At 34.9% G+C, this 16164-nt stretch overlaps 1 protein-coding gene across 1 annotated transcript; it reads right to left on the bottom strand.

Annotated features, from left to right (window-relative positions):
• Positions 1-12040, bottom strand: LOC135683287 (fructosamine-3-kinase). The gene is made up of 8 exons (XM_065198499.2): positions 11861-12040; positions 8698-8781; positions 7636-7739; positions 5975-6134; positions 5116-5169; positions 4301-4442; positions 3532-3706; positions 1-493 (listed from the first exon to the last, which is right to left on the bottom strand). Exons 1-8 carry the CDS (start codon positions 12008-12010, stop codon positions 415-417), a joined length of 948 nt encoding a protein of 315 aa, XP_065054571.2. The 5' UTR covers positions 12011-12040; the 3' UTR covers positions 1-414.
• Between the last annotated feature and the right edge of the window lie 4124 nt (positions 12041-16164).

Genomic DNA, 16164 nt, shown 5'->3' with positions numbered 1-16164 from the left:
CCCCTCCCCCCCCCCCCCAAATCCAGTTAAACTTTCTACGGACCTGTGTAGTATATGGAAGATAACTGTGAGAATGGAGAATGATACCCTAAAGAAAAAACGTAGCCACATAATTTTCATATCATGAGTGTTAGGGCCTAATCAGGGAATTGAATTTCAAGCCACAATCAATGAATTCAGAGGCGCAAGCGTAGATAAAGCACGCTGAAAGAAACAAAGAGTAAAACAAAGAGTGGAACTTGGCGATGGGAAAGGTTCCAACAACCAAATAGATTGCAGTACTTTGTTTTCCCAAGAAAATTCTACAAGGATTCTCCTTGTTAGTATTTTCCTATACACAGAGTAAATCAGTCTACTGAAGCTTCATGGGGTTCACAGCAAATGCAATCGTTATAGTGAGCCAAATGTGATTATTCAGGATTTCTTGGCATAGTTTATAAGCTTCTTCATGTACGATATCGATTGCGATCTATAACCAGTCCCGAAATGATTCCTAGAAAAACAAAAATGCGGAGGCTAGTTGAAACTGGAAATTATATAATTTGGGACTCAAAATTATATAACTTAAATTGTTACGAAATCACATAAGCAAGGTTTATGAACTTCAGTCGCTTTTACAGAACTATTTATTTTGTCGTTATGATATCTTACACAGGAACTAAGAAGTCAAAATGGTATAAAAAATTTTCAAAAATTCATGCAAGACCTTATCAAATTCATTGCATTTGGGAACCGCTCTTTCGTTTTTTATTTCTTTATTCAAAGTTGGTACAATCTCTAGCTATAATTAAGCTAAATAAAACCTTCTATTGGTTCTATGAGAGCTTCTCGATAGAAAAGTGGATAAATATGAAAACGAGTCTCATTCATTTAGGGATAGTTTAAAACCAGCTTTCAGACCAACTTAAAGCTGCAAAAAGCAAAAATACGTTAACAGCATTGGCTGTAATGGGTCCGGGTATAATTGCCGCAGGTGAATTTTATAGTTTAATTTTAAAAAACAATGCAAAAGGTGTGTTTTTTCGTATTATAAAGCAAAAATAGGTTGGCCTTTATTAGAATTAGCTATTTTTCTAGCCAACTACTAATAAATTGTATTACTATTTTATATAACGATACTGAAATGCGCAAACAACAAAAATGTCAGTCTCGACTTGATACAAAGAAAACAAATTTTCTTGAGCCATTCAGCAAGACATTGTTTCTTTTTCACCAACAATACAGAAATTCAGAGCACTGAGTAAGTTTCATAACATCCTATATATTAAGTGTTTTGTAACTGGTTGATCTACCAACGGAAACCCCTAGGTTATATAACTTGCTTAAACGTTATATTTAGATCTATTTCTATTGAACCACGTTTTATAAAGTTTATTGAAACAAAACCCATCGCAACTACTAAGTTTCAAAACCAAGTTCATTCATTATATTTTGCTCAGAAGATGAAATTCGCCTTGACGTCGTGATGAAAAAGCAGCACATGTGGAAAAAGACGCAGATATGGAGACTTAAGGATGCTATCGACAAATGGTGCTAACTCGCTACTTTGCCGTTTCTAGAGATCAATGTGATAAGAAATCAATAAGCCCTTCTCTGAAAGTTCTCTTTCAAAAACACACGGAAAGGGTGCTAGCCCGTTACTTTGCCATTTCTAGAAATCAATGTGATAAGAAATTGATGAGCCCTTCTCATGAATACTCTAAAAACTTGAAATATTCAAAAAGCCGACCCCCTGTGTCTACACCTTTAGGGGGTTAGACAAAACCAGACCCCCGACAATTTTCCCATAGTGCTTCATTGATATATTTTATATGAACGCTACGTTTCAAATCAGGAAATGAAAACTACCTTCCAAACACAGGCCATACGCCATACACCTGTAAATAGATATGGAAGTCAAACAAGGAAGAAATTGGCAGGCACTGGCCGCTGTGCGAATGAATCCAATTGTGAAGATGTGAAGGAGTAAAAGAGGAAAACGATAGGTGTTGAAAAAGCAGCTTCAGCTTGTTTAAAGTAAACAGAACGATTGAAAATATCGATAACTTATCATAAATAAGACATATCTAATCGTTTACCTTCGTATACATTAGCTGCAACTGCTAGCTTGTTATGTTAAGAGGTAGAACAGCTTGTGAAAAGACCAAGTTAATGTAGAAAAGTAAAACAAAATCCTGTTGAAATGATGAATCCATGCTTGGTAGAAGGCACAAATCGGTTTACATTCAGATTGTATTCAGTTTGAAATGACACAAACAAAACCTAACCCAACAATGAACCAAAATTGAGCTTCTTTAGAAAAAATAGATGAAAACAGAGTGTTGTAAAAACAGTGAAGAAAAGTGTGATAATAAAAATTTAAGAAACGAAGTAAATTTCAAGTTGAGCCCTCAAGACATTAAAAATAAAATAAAAAAAGCGAAATCTTATAGATCTGGGATCCATTGACGAATTTGGCTCCATTGTCGATACTTCTTAATTAAGATTTTATGCAAAAAAATGATAGACATTGTCAACGTTGAATGAAAAAACAATACATTGTCTGCCAGCAGGTCTTCTGAAAGTTAAGAGATCTGGAAGGACGGGGGGCAAAATTTCTCGAAAGATGAATGCGTAATGCTAAAAGCAATGTGCGAAAATCTAGTGCACTACACCAAGTCATTAGGCAAGGATTAAAGCTCTTGTGTATTTTGGACTAGAGTGCAACTATAATCTGTTTTCAGGTGAACTAACCTAAAAAAATTCTGCAATAAATTCAAGATATGAAGTTTGAATGCACTCGAATGTTTATGTACAAGAGTCATGAACATATGACGATACAATGACTGATTATAAACTGCTTGACTCAATGGAAGGAATTGCCTTCCTTCCCTTTCTAAAACATTTCAAATCGCCTTGGAAAATAATACACGCAGTAATGAGGTGGAATGTTCTGCCAAGTTCGCATGTGGGACTATTTTGTTTGTTCACAATGACTGAATTCTAAGTATCATCTAAGACCAAGTAAGAACCTATAATATTTTTTTAAAAAATTTGTGATTCTCAGCCTAAAATTATTCTTATATAATTCCTGATCTTTGCAGACATTTTAGGAAACTAACATACTAGCAAAGTTCCTCGCGTTCCTCGAACATTTTAAGAAAATTCGCGCTTGTCTTGTCTGCTCAAAAACTGTCGAGTTGTCAATAAAATTCAAGCCTGGCTATTACTCTTAACTATTCCTTAAAATTTACGAATATTGAGCCTCTATACTGTGTGTTTACGTTGATTCGTCGCTTATATATCATTGGTTCATTCATGGCTCGTGATTCATCACCTTTTTAAATCGCTCAAATAGCTTTTCATAGTCTAACGTTACAATTTTTAAAGCTATAAAAACGAGGCATTAAACTGGACTAAGAAGCATAAATTTATTGGTCCTATTATTGCAAACATCTTTAATTTCATGTAGACACATAAGAAAAACATCCTTAATAAGATTGGGAGATGTGACATCTCCATTTTTTTATTGAATAAGATGACGCTACTTACCAGTGGTTCAGGTAATGGAATAAAGTGTATAATATATGTCTTTCCTCGAAGCCTTTTGCAACTGGGATGAGATTATGGTAGGCCTTGTAAAATTGAGAACTGAATCCTCCAAACATTCCAGCAATGGCAAGATCATATTCGTCATGACCATAAAATGACGCTGCATCGTATATTACTGGAAAGAAAACAACAGTCTTTACACACGACTAAATATACAGCTATCACTTTTACAGAGAAAGTTAACTCTTCATTTTGAATATTTATTGAAATCAATAACATACCAGAGCAAGGTGCAAGAGCTATTAGTGGGCCTTCAGGCGAAGAGGTGTTGTGCTAAGCGTAGAAAAAGGCGATCTAAAAAGACAATACTACGCAAGCAAGAATTGATATGATACAACATTTCACGTGAGGTGTATGAGTAGATTACAATACAAGAATCCTTGAAGCGCTGGAAATAAACTTATTTCAAACTAATCTATCTTCAATTATGTTAGTTTGTCTGGACCAAGCTAGAGATCTGGAGAAAAGATACAGCATCTGGGATCACATGGTAAATAGAAGCTGAAGAGTACAACAAGGATCAGTCTTGGGGTCTCTGCTACTAAGCTAACGCTAACAGATCCATAAAATGTATACGGGTGGAAGGAGAGTTCAAGCTCAATGACTTCATTAGTATCAACATTCAGAATACGATGATTCATTAAAATGATTCATTAACGCGTAGTCAATAGATTTTTCTATTGACTGTGAAGTTAGTGATTATAAATACCAGGCCCCTCGCGAGTTTCAGCAGCATTGCCACTCCATAGATCACCATGTAGCAGCGATGGTTGAGGATCGATTCCCTTGAAGAACTTGTCAATGTTTAGTTGTAAATCTGACCATAAGGATTGCAACTCCCTATCTTGATACTACGAGGCAAAAAGCTTGGGGTAAATGAATTGGAGCAATTCAAATTTTCTAAAATGACCCATAAATCATGAAGAGGATACTTTGAAGGCACTTCCTGCAAACATAGATCATCACTCTTCCATTTTAAGTTTCGGATGATAACTTTAAGAGCATTTAGTTCGTTCCTTTGTTTAACACACAACATTTTCAGAACTTCCTATCTCAGCTACAAGAACCTCATTAGTAAGTATTCCTAACTTACATTATCAAATTGGCACGAAAAAGTATTTTCAATTGATTCAATCCTACACAAAAGAAAAAGATATTATTTAATTGCTTTACAAGCCCCTAACAACAGAAATGCCTAACACAAGGCCCAGGTCATCTGTTACTGAAGATTTCTTGTCGGCTCTAATTTTGGTTTTGATTAGAGAATTGAATGCAGTTTTCACTTAATTGTCACAAGATATAATAGTAATAAGCAATGTGCTGTCTTTTGCAATACCTTTTTTGCTACATTTAATACTTGAAAATGTAGTCTTACTACATACAAACAATAGTCTAAATATTCACTTTGTCAAATATGCTCTTCCCAACAAACCATCGTATAAAAGAAAACTGATATTGGATTTATCAGTAAGAAAAGTAAAACACGTTTTTAGCTGTAGCAAATAGAGAAACTTACAAACTCACTTCCTTTAGAAGTAGATCAATCTGTTGCTGCAATTTCTGCCGGGTGTAAAATTCCTGTTGAAAAATGTACCTTCGAGTTAGCCAATTGAAAAAGGGATTTTTAATCATGTGTAACATACGCCGCTGTTAACTAGAAATTAAGAGTACTTTGCAATAGCGTTTTTGCAGTTTTCTAGAAAAATCGTGTTGCTTCAAATAGAAATTTAATCTAAATACGATAACAAAAAAGCTTATGAAATAGAACATCAGTAGCAAATGTGACTGTAATATTTTTATTATCCGGGAAATTTCTGAGGTTCTTCTAAGGCTTCATCTTAGAACCATAACAGGTCATCGACCATTGGGTGTTGGAGGTGTCCTTGATAGGTGACAAAAAGGGGTCTGGATGACGAAGTGGCCTAGCTGTAACATTTGAGGTGTGAATAACTAGCAAGCATCTTAATGATCAAATGTCATAAAGATTTCTAACATAAAATTTCCCGCTTGATAAAAATAACTTCATGAAAAGGAAAATAAAATAACAATGCACTGGTGGCCTGTGTGAGTTATCCTTCTTAGTTGATTGACAAAATATTAGATGCATTTATCACGCAGCACTGATGAGATAGGCAAGTGGATATCAATATTGGCAGTTAAATTACATAGGACATTTGCATTTTGATAAGTATGGTAGATAGGTAGGTAGGTAGGTAGGTAGGTAGGTAGGTAGGTAGGTAGGTAGGTAGGTAGGTAGGTAGGTAGGTAGGTAGGTAGGTAAGTAGGTAGGTAGGTAGGTAGGTAGATAGGTAGGTAGGTAGGTAGGTAGGTAGGTAGGTAGGTCGGTAGGTATGTGATAGGCAATATGTAAGTGACCGCTTACAATCCAGTCTTTATTCCATGTATTATCTTGTGGAATCATCCCACAGCTCGTATTCACATGAAAACCAAACTGCTCGACAACTTCACACTTCTCAGCTTTGCCTACATGTGTTTCAGATTTCTTTGCTTTGTCCAGAAGCTGCCGATTGTGGAGATGAAGTCTGTAAATATTTTCATCCGTTTAAAAAACTGTCACTCGTCCATAGACCATAGACATTCTCGAGCCTGAAACTTTATCACTAAGACAACAACGTGTTGGAATAACCAAACTAAGCTTTCTTTCATTCAATCATAACTCCAGGTATAGCGTAAATTCTCTAAGTCTGATTAATGATTGTATAGAAGCACTATTGCACTTTTGCTGCAATGCAGTAGCTATGATAAGAAGAGGCACGATCTTCTAATCATGAAAGGACATTTACAAGTTATCTTATATGCTCATAAACGGTTGCCAGACAATACAAATATCAAAACCCTACAAACAAAACTAAATGCATTTATGACCAAGGACAACTTTCGCAAGATAGCAAAATATCATGAACTCCTCCCGTGTCATTCAATGTAAACTTTTGTATGTATTATCATTCAATGTATCTGTTGTATTAAAATCTCGCAACATTCACAACTTTTATTGAACTTGAATGTTTGGTGTTTTTTTCAAGTCTATATCTGTATGCAAAATTTTTGTGAGAATGAAAAAAAGAGAGAGAAAGAAACACAAAAACAACAAAGGAAGCAGAATGATAAGAAAGATTCAAAACTGGGACAAACATAAAAAGTAAAAGAAATCACAGCAGTATCAAAGTTATGATCTTGTTTAGCAAAAAGATTCACTGAAGAAGCATTCATCTTCTCTCATAATTTGAGTAAAAATAAAGGAAGGTATTGACAACTCTTATCGATACAATAGTTCTTGCTATTTAGAAATCGTTCAAAAATAATTGGCATTAGAACATTGTAATATTTTTGCATTTTTTAAAATAATTTGAACTAAGATCTGCTTATGGAAACTTCAATGTTTTAAGCAACAATATAATATATGCAACCAGATATAATATAATGCAAACAGTTTCTTTGATGCTTCAATCTTTATCCAATATTATATGCAGTTGCACACACAATAGAGCTAGGTTGTGCAAAGGTAAATTGAAAATGATAAGAATCATTAATCTGTTGTCAGTGAGGCTGAGTTACAGAGGCAAGTTCAAAGTTTATATTTTGTTTGTTTTCATGATTCAGACATGTTTACTCAGTTGGTTAAAAAACACTGCATGATGAGAACGAAGGCCACTTTGGAATCATCCAAATAAAAGAAAATTGCAAGTATACTAAACATGCAAATTGCCCTTAATTGTCTTACATGTGAGAATAAAAAAAACTAGGTATACTCAAAAGATAATTGTTAAAGTATCAACTGGTGGTAAATATATTTGAGTATGATCAGTGGTACCATAGTTTCACAAACAAAAAAGACAAAAAAGCCCTTTAAATGATCAAAATTTTCCCTGATGTTACAAGAATAATAAAGAGTAAAATTCATCTATATGATTTTGCAAGGAGCACAACAATAGACAACCAAAAATGTTTTGAAAGTACTGAACAAAGTTATTCAGCCTTACATATTTGATAGTTTTAGATTGAAATGTTGTTTAACAGACAAACCTGGCCAAGTCTTCACCTAACTTTGATTGAAATTTAGACAAAGACCCCATGTTGATAAATTCCATAACAAAAACATACTCGTGTGTATTTTCATTTTCCAGAATCTAAAAAGGAAACAATTCGCCATTAAAATAGCTGTTATATCAGACAAGCTTTAAAAACAGCGGCTTCTTCTAACATTTAATTAATAATGGCTTTTAAAAAAGCAAACATTTTACAACATACAAAAAAGCTTTTCGTGTGACTCTCCTCAGTAATCGTCAAAAAGAGGGTCAGAAAAATACGATGGAAACTACAAACCCAGTTGTGGATCAAAATAAAATAATCGGAAAAACGCGACCGGTACAGTAAATTAAAACTGAGATTGGAGGAAAAACCACTTTGATTAGAATGGTATACACCATTACCGTTATAAAAAAATCAGATCAAGGAAGCATCTTTGATAAAAATCTATAACCAAAAATTTTTTAGAGACTTTGGTGATGAAGCAAAGGGTCTGGAATACCCAAAAAAATTGACACCTTTCCACAAAAACATCAAAATATTGGCACATTAGTTAAGCCTTAAACTTCACGGGCAATTTTGATACAATGCTTTGGAGTCTAAATATAATATCACTTATCAATTCTGCAAGCAAACTAAAATGACTACAGGTATCTGATCAAAACGAGAATGAAAAACATTTATAATGTCTCAGCTTAAATTACCCATGAAAAGATTAATTGCCAGCTAATTACTAGCTTAGTCAAAGGAATATTCATGGTGTCCACTTTTTGCAAAAGCCTAATTGACTTAATTAGTGGTTAGGGCAAAGCTATGGTCACTAATTAAGTTCCCAATTCTCAAAATATACAACTGGGTATACATATTCTTTAACTTTGAGTTTTCAACCTTTGTTGTAAAGTTTAATACTCTGAAGAGCGTCAGACAAAAAACTTTTTTGTATTAGAAAATGTTTGCTTTTTTCAAAACAATTTTTTAAATTCTGCACAGCAAAAAAATTTAAATTTCCTGGACTAAATTAAGATTATGAATAAATTTGGATCATATATCTGATTTTACCTTGATAGGCTTTGGGACGGTGACAGTATTGGTCTCTTTAATTGCTTTCAGGCTCTCAAACTCTCCAGTGAACATCACCTTTCCCTAAGAAAGAAATAAATGAAACATTGTTCAGAGATGCAAGCTATAAATGTACTTCAATGAAGATTACATTATTCACTTTCTAAATTTTATTTTATATGGGTTAAATTTACAAATATAAAAAAGGAGAATCAAGGCACACTTGAAATGGCATAGTAGAAACTGAGAAGCAAATATGGAGTTGGGAAGAAAAAAATGTGTTGAAATTCTTGATTAGTATTTCATTTTAAGAGAGAAAAACCTAAAACAAACTAGGAAACCTTTAAAATTGGCAGAAAGGAATATCAATTTTTGTTTATAGCTTTAGCTTTAAATAGAGCACATAGGGAATCTAGCACCTTGTCAATAATGGTCTATTGTCTGTAGATCCAAAAAGTATTTTTTATACAAACCATATGCTCAAAGGCAGTACAGTAAAAACCTGAATGTAAGAACCTACTTTTTCCAGAGTTTGGCAAAACTAGTTCTTGTATCATGTGGTACTAATTGACAGTTTAGGGTGAATAGGTTCTTGGTTAGGTTCTTAAATTTTACAGAGTAGATATTGTTGTTGATTAGCAGAAAATAGTATTAAATCTGATCTTTCTTCAGTCTAAATATTTATCAGTGTACCAATGTTGCCAAAACCCTATGAACAATACCTGATCAATGATACAGTAATGTATGTAAAATAGTAGCAATATTTGTCTAAATCAGATATGTGTTAGAAACAAGACAGTGTTGGGTATACAGTGAAATCTCATTCCATACAAAACAATTAAAATACTTTAAGCTACAAACAACAATAAGCTACAATGATCAGCATTGACAAATTAATTAATAATTAGTACAATATTATAATAATGGGCAGGAAGAGGTAGTTTATTCACATGTGGTAGTGGAGTGGAGGGTGGGAATTACAAACTCTCAAGCCTTGTGTATGTTGCAAGTGAGTGTATTGGGAGATACCCTTAGAAATACCCTAATGAAAATGTATGGCAAAAGGATGACATGTTTGTGCATATGGGTTCAGCATATGCCATTATGTAAACGATTTTTCATTTACAAAAAACTGGTGACATGCCATTAGGGTCTTTTAAGCCTAACCTTTTCTTTGTTTATCTTCCCATCTTTGCAGGAAATCTATAGCTGATTTTTGTTTGGTTGCAGGAAGGATAAACTTTGTCATGCCTTGTTGCAGACACTCCCTATAAAAGCTATGATTAATTGATAAGCTAAAAATTGAATAGCTTTATTAAAATAAGTTAAATTATTTGTTTAAATTGTGTACTATGGTGTACGTCATTAGTACGTCAAAAGGAATAAAAAATACATTTAAAGAAAGCTTTTATCCATCATCAGATAAAAATGAAAAGGGGTTTTCATGTGCTGCGCCAACATTCTTGTATCTAAAATCTTACCATCCACTACTAGGTATAATACTACACCAGCATGCTAGGTATAATTAGCTTTTGTAGGAAGGCCGTATCATTGCAGGCTTGTATATAATACTCTTGCCGTTCTTGTATATAATCTTTGTTATGAACAATTTTTTTGCGGTACAGAATTTGAAAATGGCTTTGAAAAAAGCAAACATTTTACAACATACTTAAAGCTTTTTCGTCTGACACTCCTCAGAGCATAAAACGTCAGAATAGGTTCCGAAAAAACACGATGGAAAAATATATACCCAGTTGTGGATCGAAATAGGCCAATCAGAAAAACGCAAGCACAAGACCGGTATAGTTGACCAATCAGTGCCGCGAGCCTAAAGAAAAATTATTATTTTTCCATCGTGTTTTTTCGGAACCTATTCTGACGTTTTATGCTCTGAGGAGTGTCAGACGAAAAAGCTTTAAGTATGTTGTAAAATGTTTGCTTTTTTCAAAGCCATTTTCAAAATCTTTGTTATATGTAACCTGCAACCAGAAATCTGCTCAAATATCAAACAATTCAATGCCTCCACTCTGAAGCTTTCAAAAATCAATTCCTCTTAAGAACAGTTCAGAATTGGAATAGCCTACCGTCAGAAATTATGAATTGCGTGAGAGAAGACAAATTCAAAGTATCAGTGACAGAATGGTTGCGACCACGTCAGTGGGTGAAGGTGGCCTCTACCAGCACCTGGACCCTAGTATAGACTTATTAGAGACAATTTTTACTCTTTTGTTAGCCTTTTGTTATCCCTTGTTTATGATTAACACCACTTCCACTCTGGCAATAGCCAACCTGCTTTCCTACACACTTTGCTTGGATTTGTTGAACCAAAACCAAATGCAACATTTGTAGAAATCAACAAACTGGAGCATTGGGTGGAAATGGTATTAATCCTACTCCTGAGTTAATTCGTTTTTTTTAATGCTCCTTGAGTAAATACTTCAGATTGGTTTTTGAATGACAACCCCTATACTGGGGCTGGACCGTATACTGGGGCGCCTTATACTGGGGGAAACGTTACCAATATGGTTGAAAGCCTTAAGGAGTTAACGATTGAAGATTGAAGATTTTAGCTACATGTCACTTTAAAATTGTCTTGATTTTTTAGAGCAAAGATTCATTTTGCAATAAAAGTGAAATAAAACATGGAACTGTATATTGTCCTGAATTTCTAATACACAGGTATACTTTCATTTGACAAATGGAATGGGTTGGGTACAATTGTTTTCAATTTCTCTTAAAGGGTCTGCATTGGTGCGTTGTATATATGAATAAAGAACAGTTTTCTTTTGCTAACTTGCAGGAAATGTTTCCATAAGGAAAGAATAGTAGTGTTTTGCATTGTAGAAAGATTTTGTAAAAAATATTTTTTGGTTATACGATGTAAAATATTACTTCTTGCCCCGTGCCCCGTCCCCTCTTGACGATCAAATAATGGTGCCCCGGTTGTCCCTGTGCATGCAATAGAAACTACAGTTCTTGCAAGCCCCGAGATTTTAACGAAAAAATTAAGGCTTGGCAAACATGAATTCCTTATATTCTCTTGATCTTGTTAAATATTTATATAATTTTCAATTGAAAAAGGACTTATTTGTTGCCATTGGACAGGCGGCCCCCAGGCCCAAAAAACTGTTGTTTGTGACTAACTTGAGCCTTTAAAACATACCTTTTCTAGTTCATATGTCTTAACAAAAATATCACCAATATCAGTTGAAAAATGCCTCGAACTACTAATGCACCCGCCACCTCTTGAGCCTAAATCCTTGACAAAATTTAAGCTCAAGTTTTCCTGGAGAAAAGCCTTCAACTCCGCCATGTTGTTTCATCAAGACGAGGCCAAGAAGGGCGGCAACCATCGACCTATGGCGGTAACGCCGGGAATGGGGAATATGGGTGTAAGGATAGGGAAAGAGATGTTTATGAACCTGTCAAAAGATGCTTATGAACCTGACGTGGTTTTGTTCCCCTTTTCAAAAACAGTACGAAAGCAAAAACTTTAAAATGTTGAGTAGATTAATGTTTTGCGTGTTACGTTTTGATTGCGCCTTGAAATCTTTACGATCCTGGTAATATAATGGAAATGGCTAATTACAATAAAAGCTTTTACGGGTGATGTATTCTGCTCTGCCTTGTCCCATTCTGCAGTTTATAAAATACCTGAAAAGTTACTGCGCGCCTTGTCAAAAAGTAAACGCAAGTACAACAGAAAAAAGAGAATAATTTTAATGTTTCTATGAGCACCAAAACTGAATGAAAATCATTTATTTGTATAATTTTTTTTAGAAAACTACAAACAACTACGAAAGGCACAAAATCAAAGCAAAAAATGATAGGAAGCCTGCAAGGCTGTATAATTCTCTAGAAACTAAACTTTCGCTGAACTTTGTAATAAAACCTGATGTTAATGAATCATGATAGCTGCAAAACAGCCGACCAACCAAAATATTTGCAAAGAAGTACAAAATGAATCGTAACTACCCATCGGCCCCTCATCCACAGAAATTTAGTATACCGTATTCTCTCTAATGAGCGCCCTCTCTCAAATGAGCGCCACTCTCTAATGAGCGCCCCTTCTTGAGCAAAAATTTGAATGACCACCCCTCTACAATAAACGCCCCCCCCCCCCATTATAATGAAAACAGATGGAGACCTGCAAATCACTGTATCAGTCGGTCACTCTATATCACTGTATAAGAAAACCTCAGTTGTTTCAATTGAGAAAGTTCTCTACAAATGCCGACAAAAAACTCATTAGATGGTATCGAATATGATTTTCAAGATGCCACACCAGAATTCATACAGATCGACGAGGGTTCCAACTCTGATAAAATTTACATCTTGTAAATGTCTTGCCTGCAACCACTGTGATGCAAATGGATTATTAATTTTTGTACAAAAATTATCATTTGAACTTCAAAGCTAAGTTTTTTGTGGATTTCTATCTATTTTCAATGAGCGCCCCTCTCTAGTGAGCGCTCCTCTCCAATGAGTGCTCCTCTCTAGTGAGCGCTCCTCGCCCATGAGTGCTCCTCTCTAATGAGCGCTCCTCTCTAGTGAGCGCCCCCTCTGAGACCAAAAATTAAATGAGCTCCCTCTGTTCTCCTTTGAGAGAATACGTTATTTGAAGTTTTATACAACGGGTACACCACATTGAAAATGTATAACAAAACAATTTTCAAATTCTTATTTTTCACCAATAAGATATCTCATATCTATGAAAAGTTATTATATCAAGATTAAACTAAATTATTGGGGCGTTTACTTCGTTCAAATGTGGAAGAATTTAAGAAATTATTATTAGTTTTTACAAGTTTAGTTTTGTTGCATAAGAAGGCTATTGAAATATTATGCCTTTTTAGTGTCAAATGCTAAAAGATGCTTGAATTTTGTCATGTAAATGTAAAAGCGAAAAAGTTTTTATTCCCGTACAGAAATGTTCACAACTGCATGCGCCCTTGGGGTAAATGGATAATTTATGGTACTCTGCAAAATTGATACTAGTGCCCCTGAATTTGTTTTAAAAGCCCCTACTGATATACTCGTGCTGCCTTTTCTTCCCTTACGGAATCTTTGCCTGCAAGTTTTGTAGCATAAAATGTGATTTTCTTCAATCATAAATTCAATTAAGACTATTGGATTATTCCCTAAGATGACCTTTGCACGATTTATAAGGGCTTTTTCGGAACTTTTTATCGCTAGGTCAATTTTCAAAAGGGCTCACCACCAAAAATTGTATGGTGTTCATATCTAATTAAAATGTGCAGTGATAAGCAATTGGTGCAGTGGTAAAACAGTTTTGTGCAGTGATAAACAGCATAAGTGTGAAGTGATAAAACGATTTCGCTGCACAATTTATGAGAAATTCATTACTTTATGAGTTCTTTACATTAATAAGTTACTTTTCATTTCTTTATGATTTCATTACATTGAAAACGTAAATGAAGGGCGTGGTCAGCAAACATTCTCAAGGGTCCCGTCCAGGGGCGTAACTTGGCCAATAGGTTTGGGGGGGTGAAAAGGGTTTCTGCCCTGCAAAACTGAGTGGTGCTCTGCAGACCTCGTAGCAACGGTTTGTCTATAGGTTACTAAAGCTTTACCAGTGTACACTGGTCTTTACCAAGGACAAACTTCTAAGCAATAAAAACAAACTTGAAACTTCATTGCCTATGAAATATCTATTTCTCTACGTGAGCATATTTTTTTCATTCATTTCATTTAATGTTGGTTTGCAAAATATTAACTAATAAACAGCTAATGGGGGGGGGGTGTGGGGATACATGATGTAGACAGCGCAACGAAATTTAGCCCAGGGGGACTAAGAATCAAGTTTAGTGATGTAGGAGGACCCACCATGGTTGGGTCCGACGTGAAAAAATTTTTTGAAATTATACCTTGTAAAAGGGCTAAAAAGCATCTTTCAGACAATAGAAATTTAGCAAAATACTATTGTGCTAAAAAAACTGATTGTTTATTGAAAATATTATTGTTTATTGGGAAAAATAGGGAGGGGGAATATCATGCTAAAACTCTAGTATTAAACGTTGGGGAAGGAAAGAAACGGCAACCTTTCGTTTCAGATTGCACATAGTTGTGAATGGCAGAGGAAGATGTTGCTTTGATTTGGAGAATTTTTTTTCCTGAACAGAAATCTGCAGTTTCTTGTATCGAGAAGGCCATCCAAAATAAAAACATTGCAATGATACAGAAAATGATTTTCTGAATTAATGCAAATAAAAGAAAAATGATAAAAATATACGTAAAAAATTTAGCAATTAGATGAAACAAAATTGGTATCTCAACGATTTATTATGTTTTTTAGTTCATGCACTGTTAAAAAGTAATATATAAAATGATAAAAAATTCTTTTCTTGACCAAAGTGGGGGCTTTCAGCTCTCTATTCCCCCCAGTGGCGCCGTACCTGTCATGAAAATAATTTACAACTTAAATTAATTTGCATGGACTCAATCTTGCCCTCATAAACTTATGCATCTATCATTGCATCCATTGGCTATGACTTTCGGTAAGAAATGCTTTCGCTTTGCAAATAACGGAGCTTTTCCTCACATACCTGTTCCGTTCCCTAAAATGCAATGTCAGGAAGGGAGGTTCATAAAAAATACGATATTTCCATTTCAAAATTCCTAAACGGCCCTTTACGAACTTCAGAGGTGGCGTTTCTGCGTGGCAATAAAGCTCTTCTTGGCGCCCTGCGAAATCTTCGATTGCCCTGCGAAATCGACTATTTTTTGGATTGGGGGGTGTCACACCCCCCCACACCCCCCGGTATTTTCGCCCCTGGTCCCGTCCGAAACCTCCTACTTTCAAAAAAATGTGCAAAGAAATTTAACTTTAAAATTAGGTATGAGGTTTAGGCAAAAAATCCTGGCTTATTGCAAGGGATAGATGGGTTGTTTCTCACATACTGCACTTTTCTTACGCAGTTGCAATAGTTTAGCTCTTTCATCGCAATATTTTGATAATATTCTGCGTTTTGACAATAGTTTTATTAGTGATAATAGTTTTTTGAAAGAGTCCTACAGTGGCTTAGATATTTTGGTTTTGGGGTAAGAGTAGAATTTTGCTCGTCAGCGGTGGGGGATGTGGTAGGGCCCGGCGGGGCAACCCATAAAATGAAAATAGAGAGGTAGGACAATGAATTACCTAAGAAAAGGGGGAATTACTTTTTTGATGATTGAATCTCATGGCGAGGGTTCTCGTCTAAATGGAAAAATATGAAAAGTCTCGTCAAGAATAAATCTCGTCAAGATTTTGGGGGCTCACCATCATGGGCGTAGCAGATATTTAACGTTTAGGGGGGCTTAGTATGGATCTTTGCCGATTATTATTGCTTCACTAAGATAGAACTACCCGAATGGAGCCTGAAATGTGATAAAATTTTGGAATACAGTGTTTTTGGAAATTATAGAAATCTGAATGCAGATGTTCTCTGATGCAGAGATTTTTTTATC

This window comes from Rhopilema esculentum, chromosome 7 (assembly GCF_057945365.1).
Source record: "Rhopilema esculentum isolate cy_ngs chromosome 7, ASM5794536v1, whole genome shotgun sequence".
Classification (NCBI taxonomy): domain Eukaryota; kingdom Metazoa; phylum Cnidaria; class Scyphozoa; order Rhizostomeae; family Rhizostomatidae; genus Rhopilema; species Rhopilema esculentum.
This window is presented reverse-complemented; position numbering and strand designations above follow the sequence as displayed.

Coding starts and splice junctions, on each gene's coding strand:
- LOC135683287 (XM_065198499.2), bottom strand. CDS start 12,010: ATGGCGGAGTTGAAGGCTTTTCTCCAGGAAAACTTGAGCTTAAATTTT. Junction 6,135..7,635: donor TTAGGTGAAGACTTGGCCAG/GTTTGTCTGTTA, acceptor AAATATTTACAG/ACTTCATCTCCACAATCGGC. Junction 3,707..4,300: donor TGAAACTCGCGAGGGGCCTG/GTATTTATAATC, acceptor TTTTCTTTCCAG/TAATATACGATGCAGCGTCA.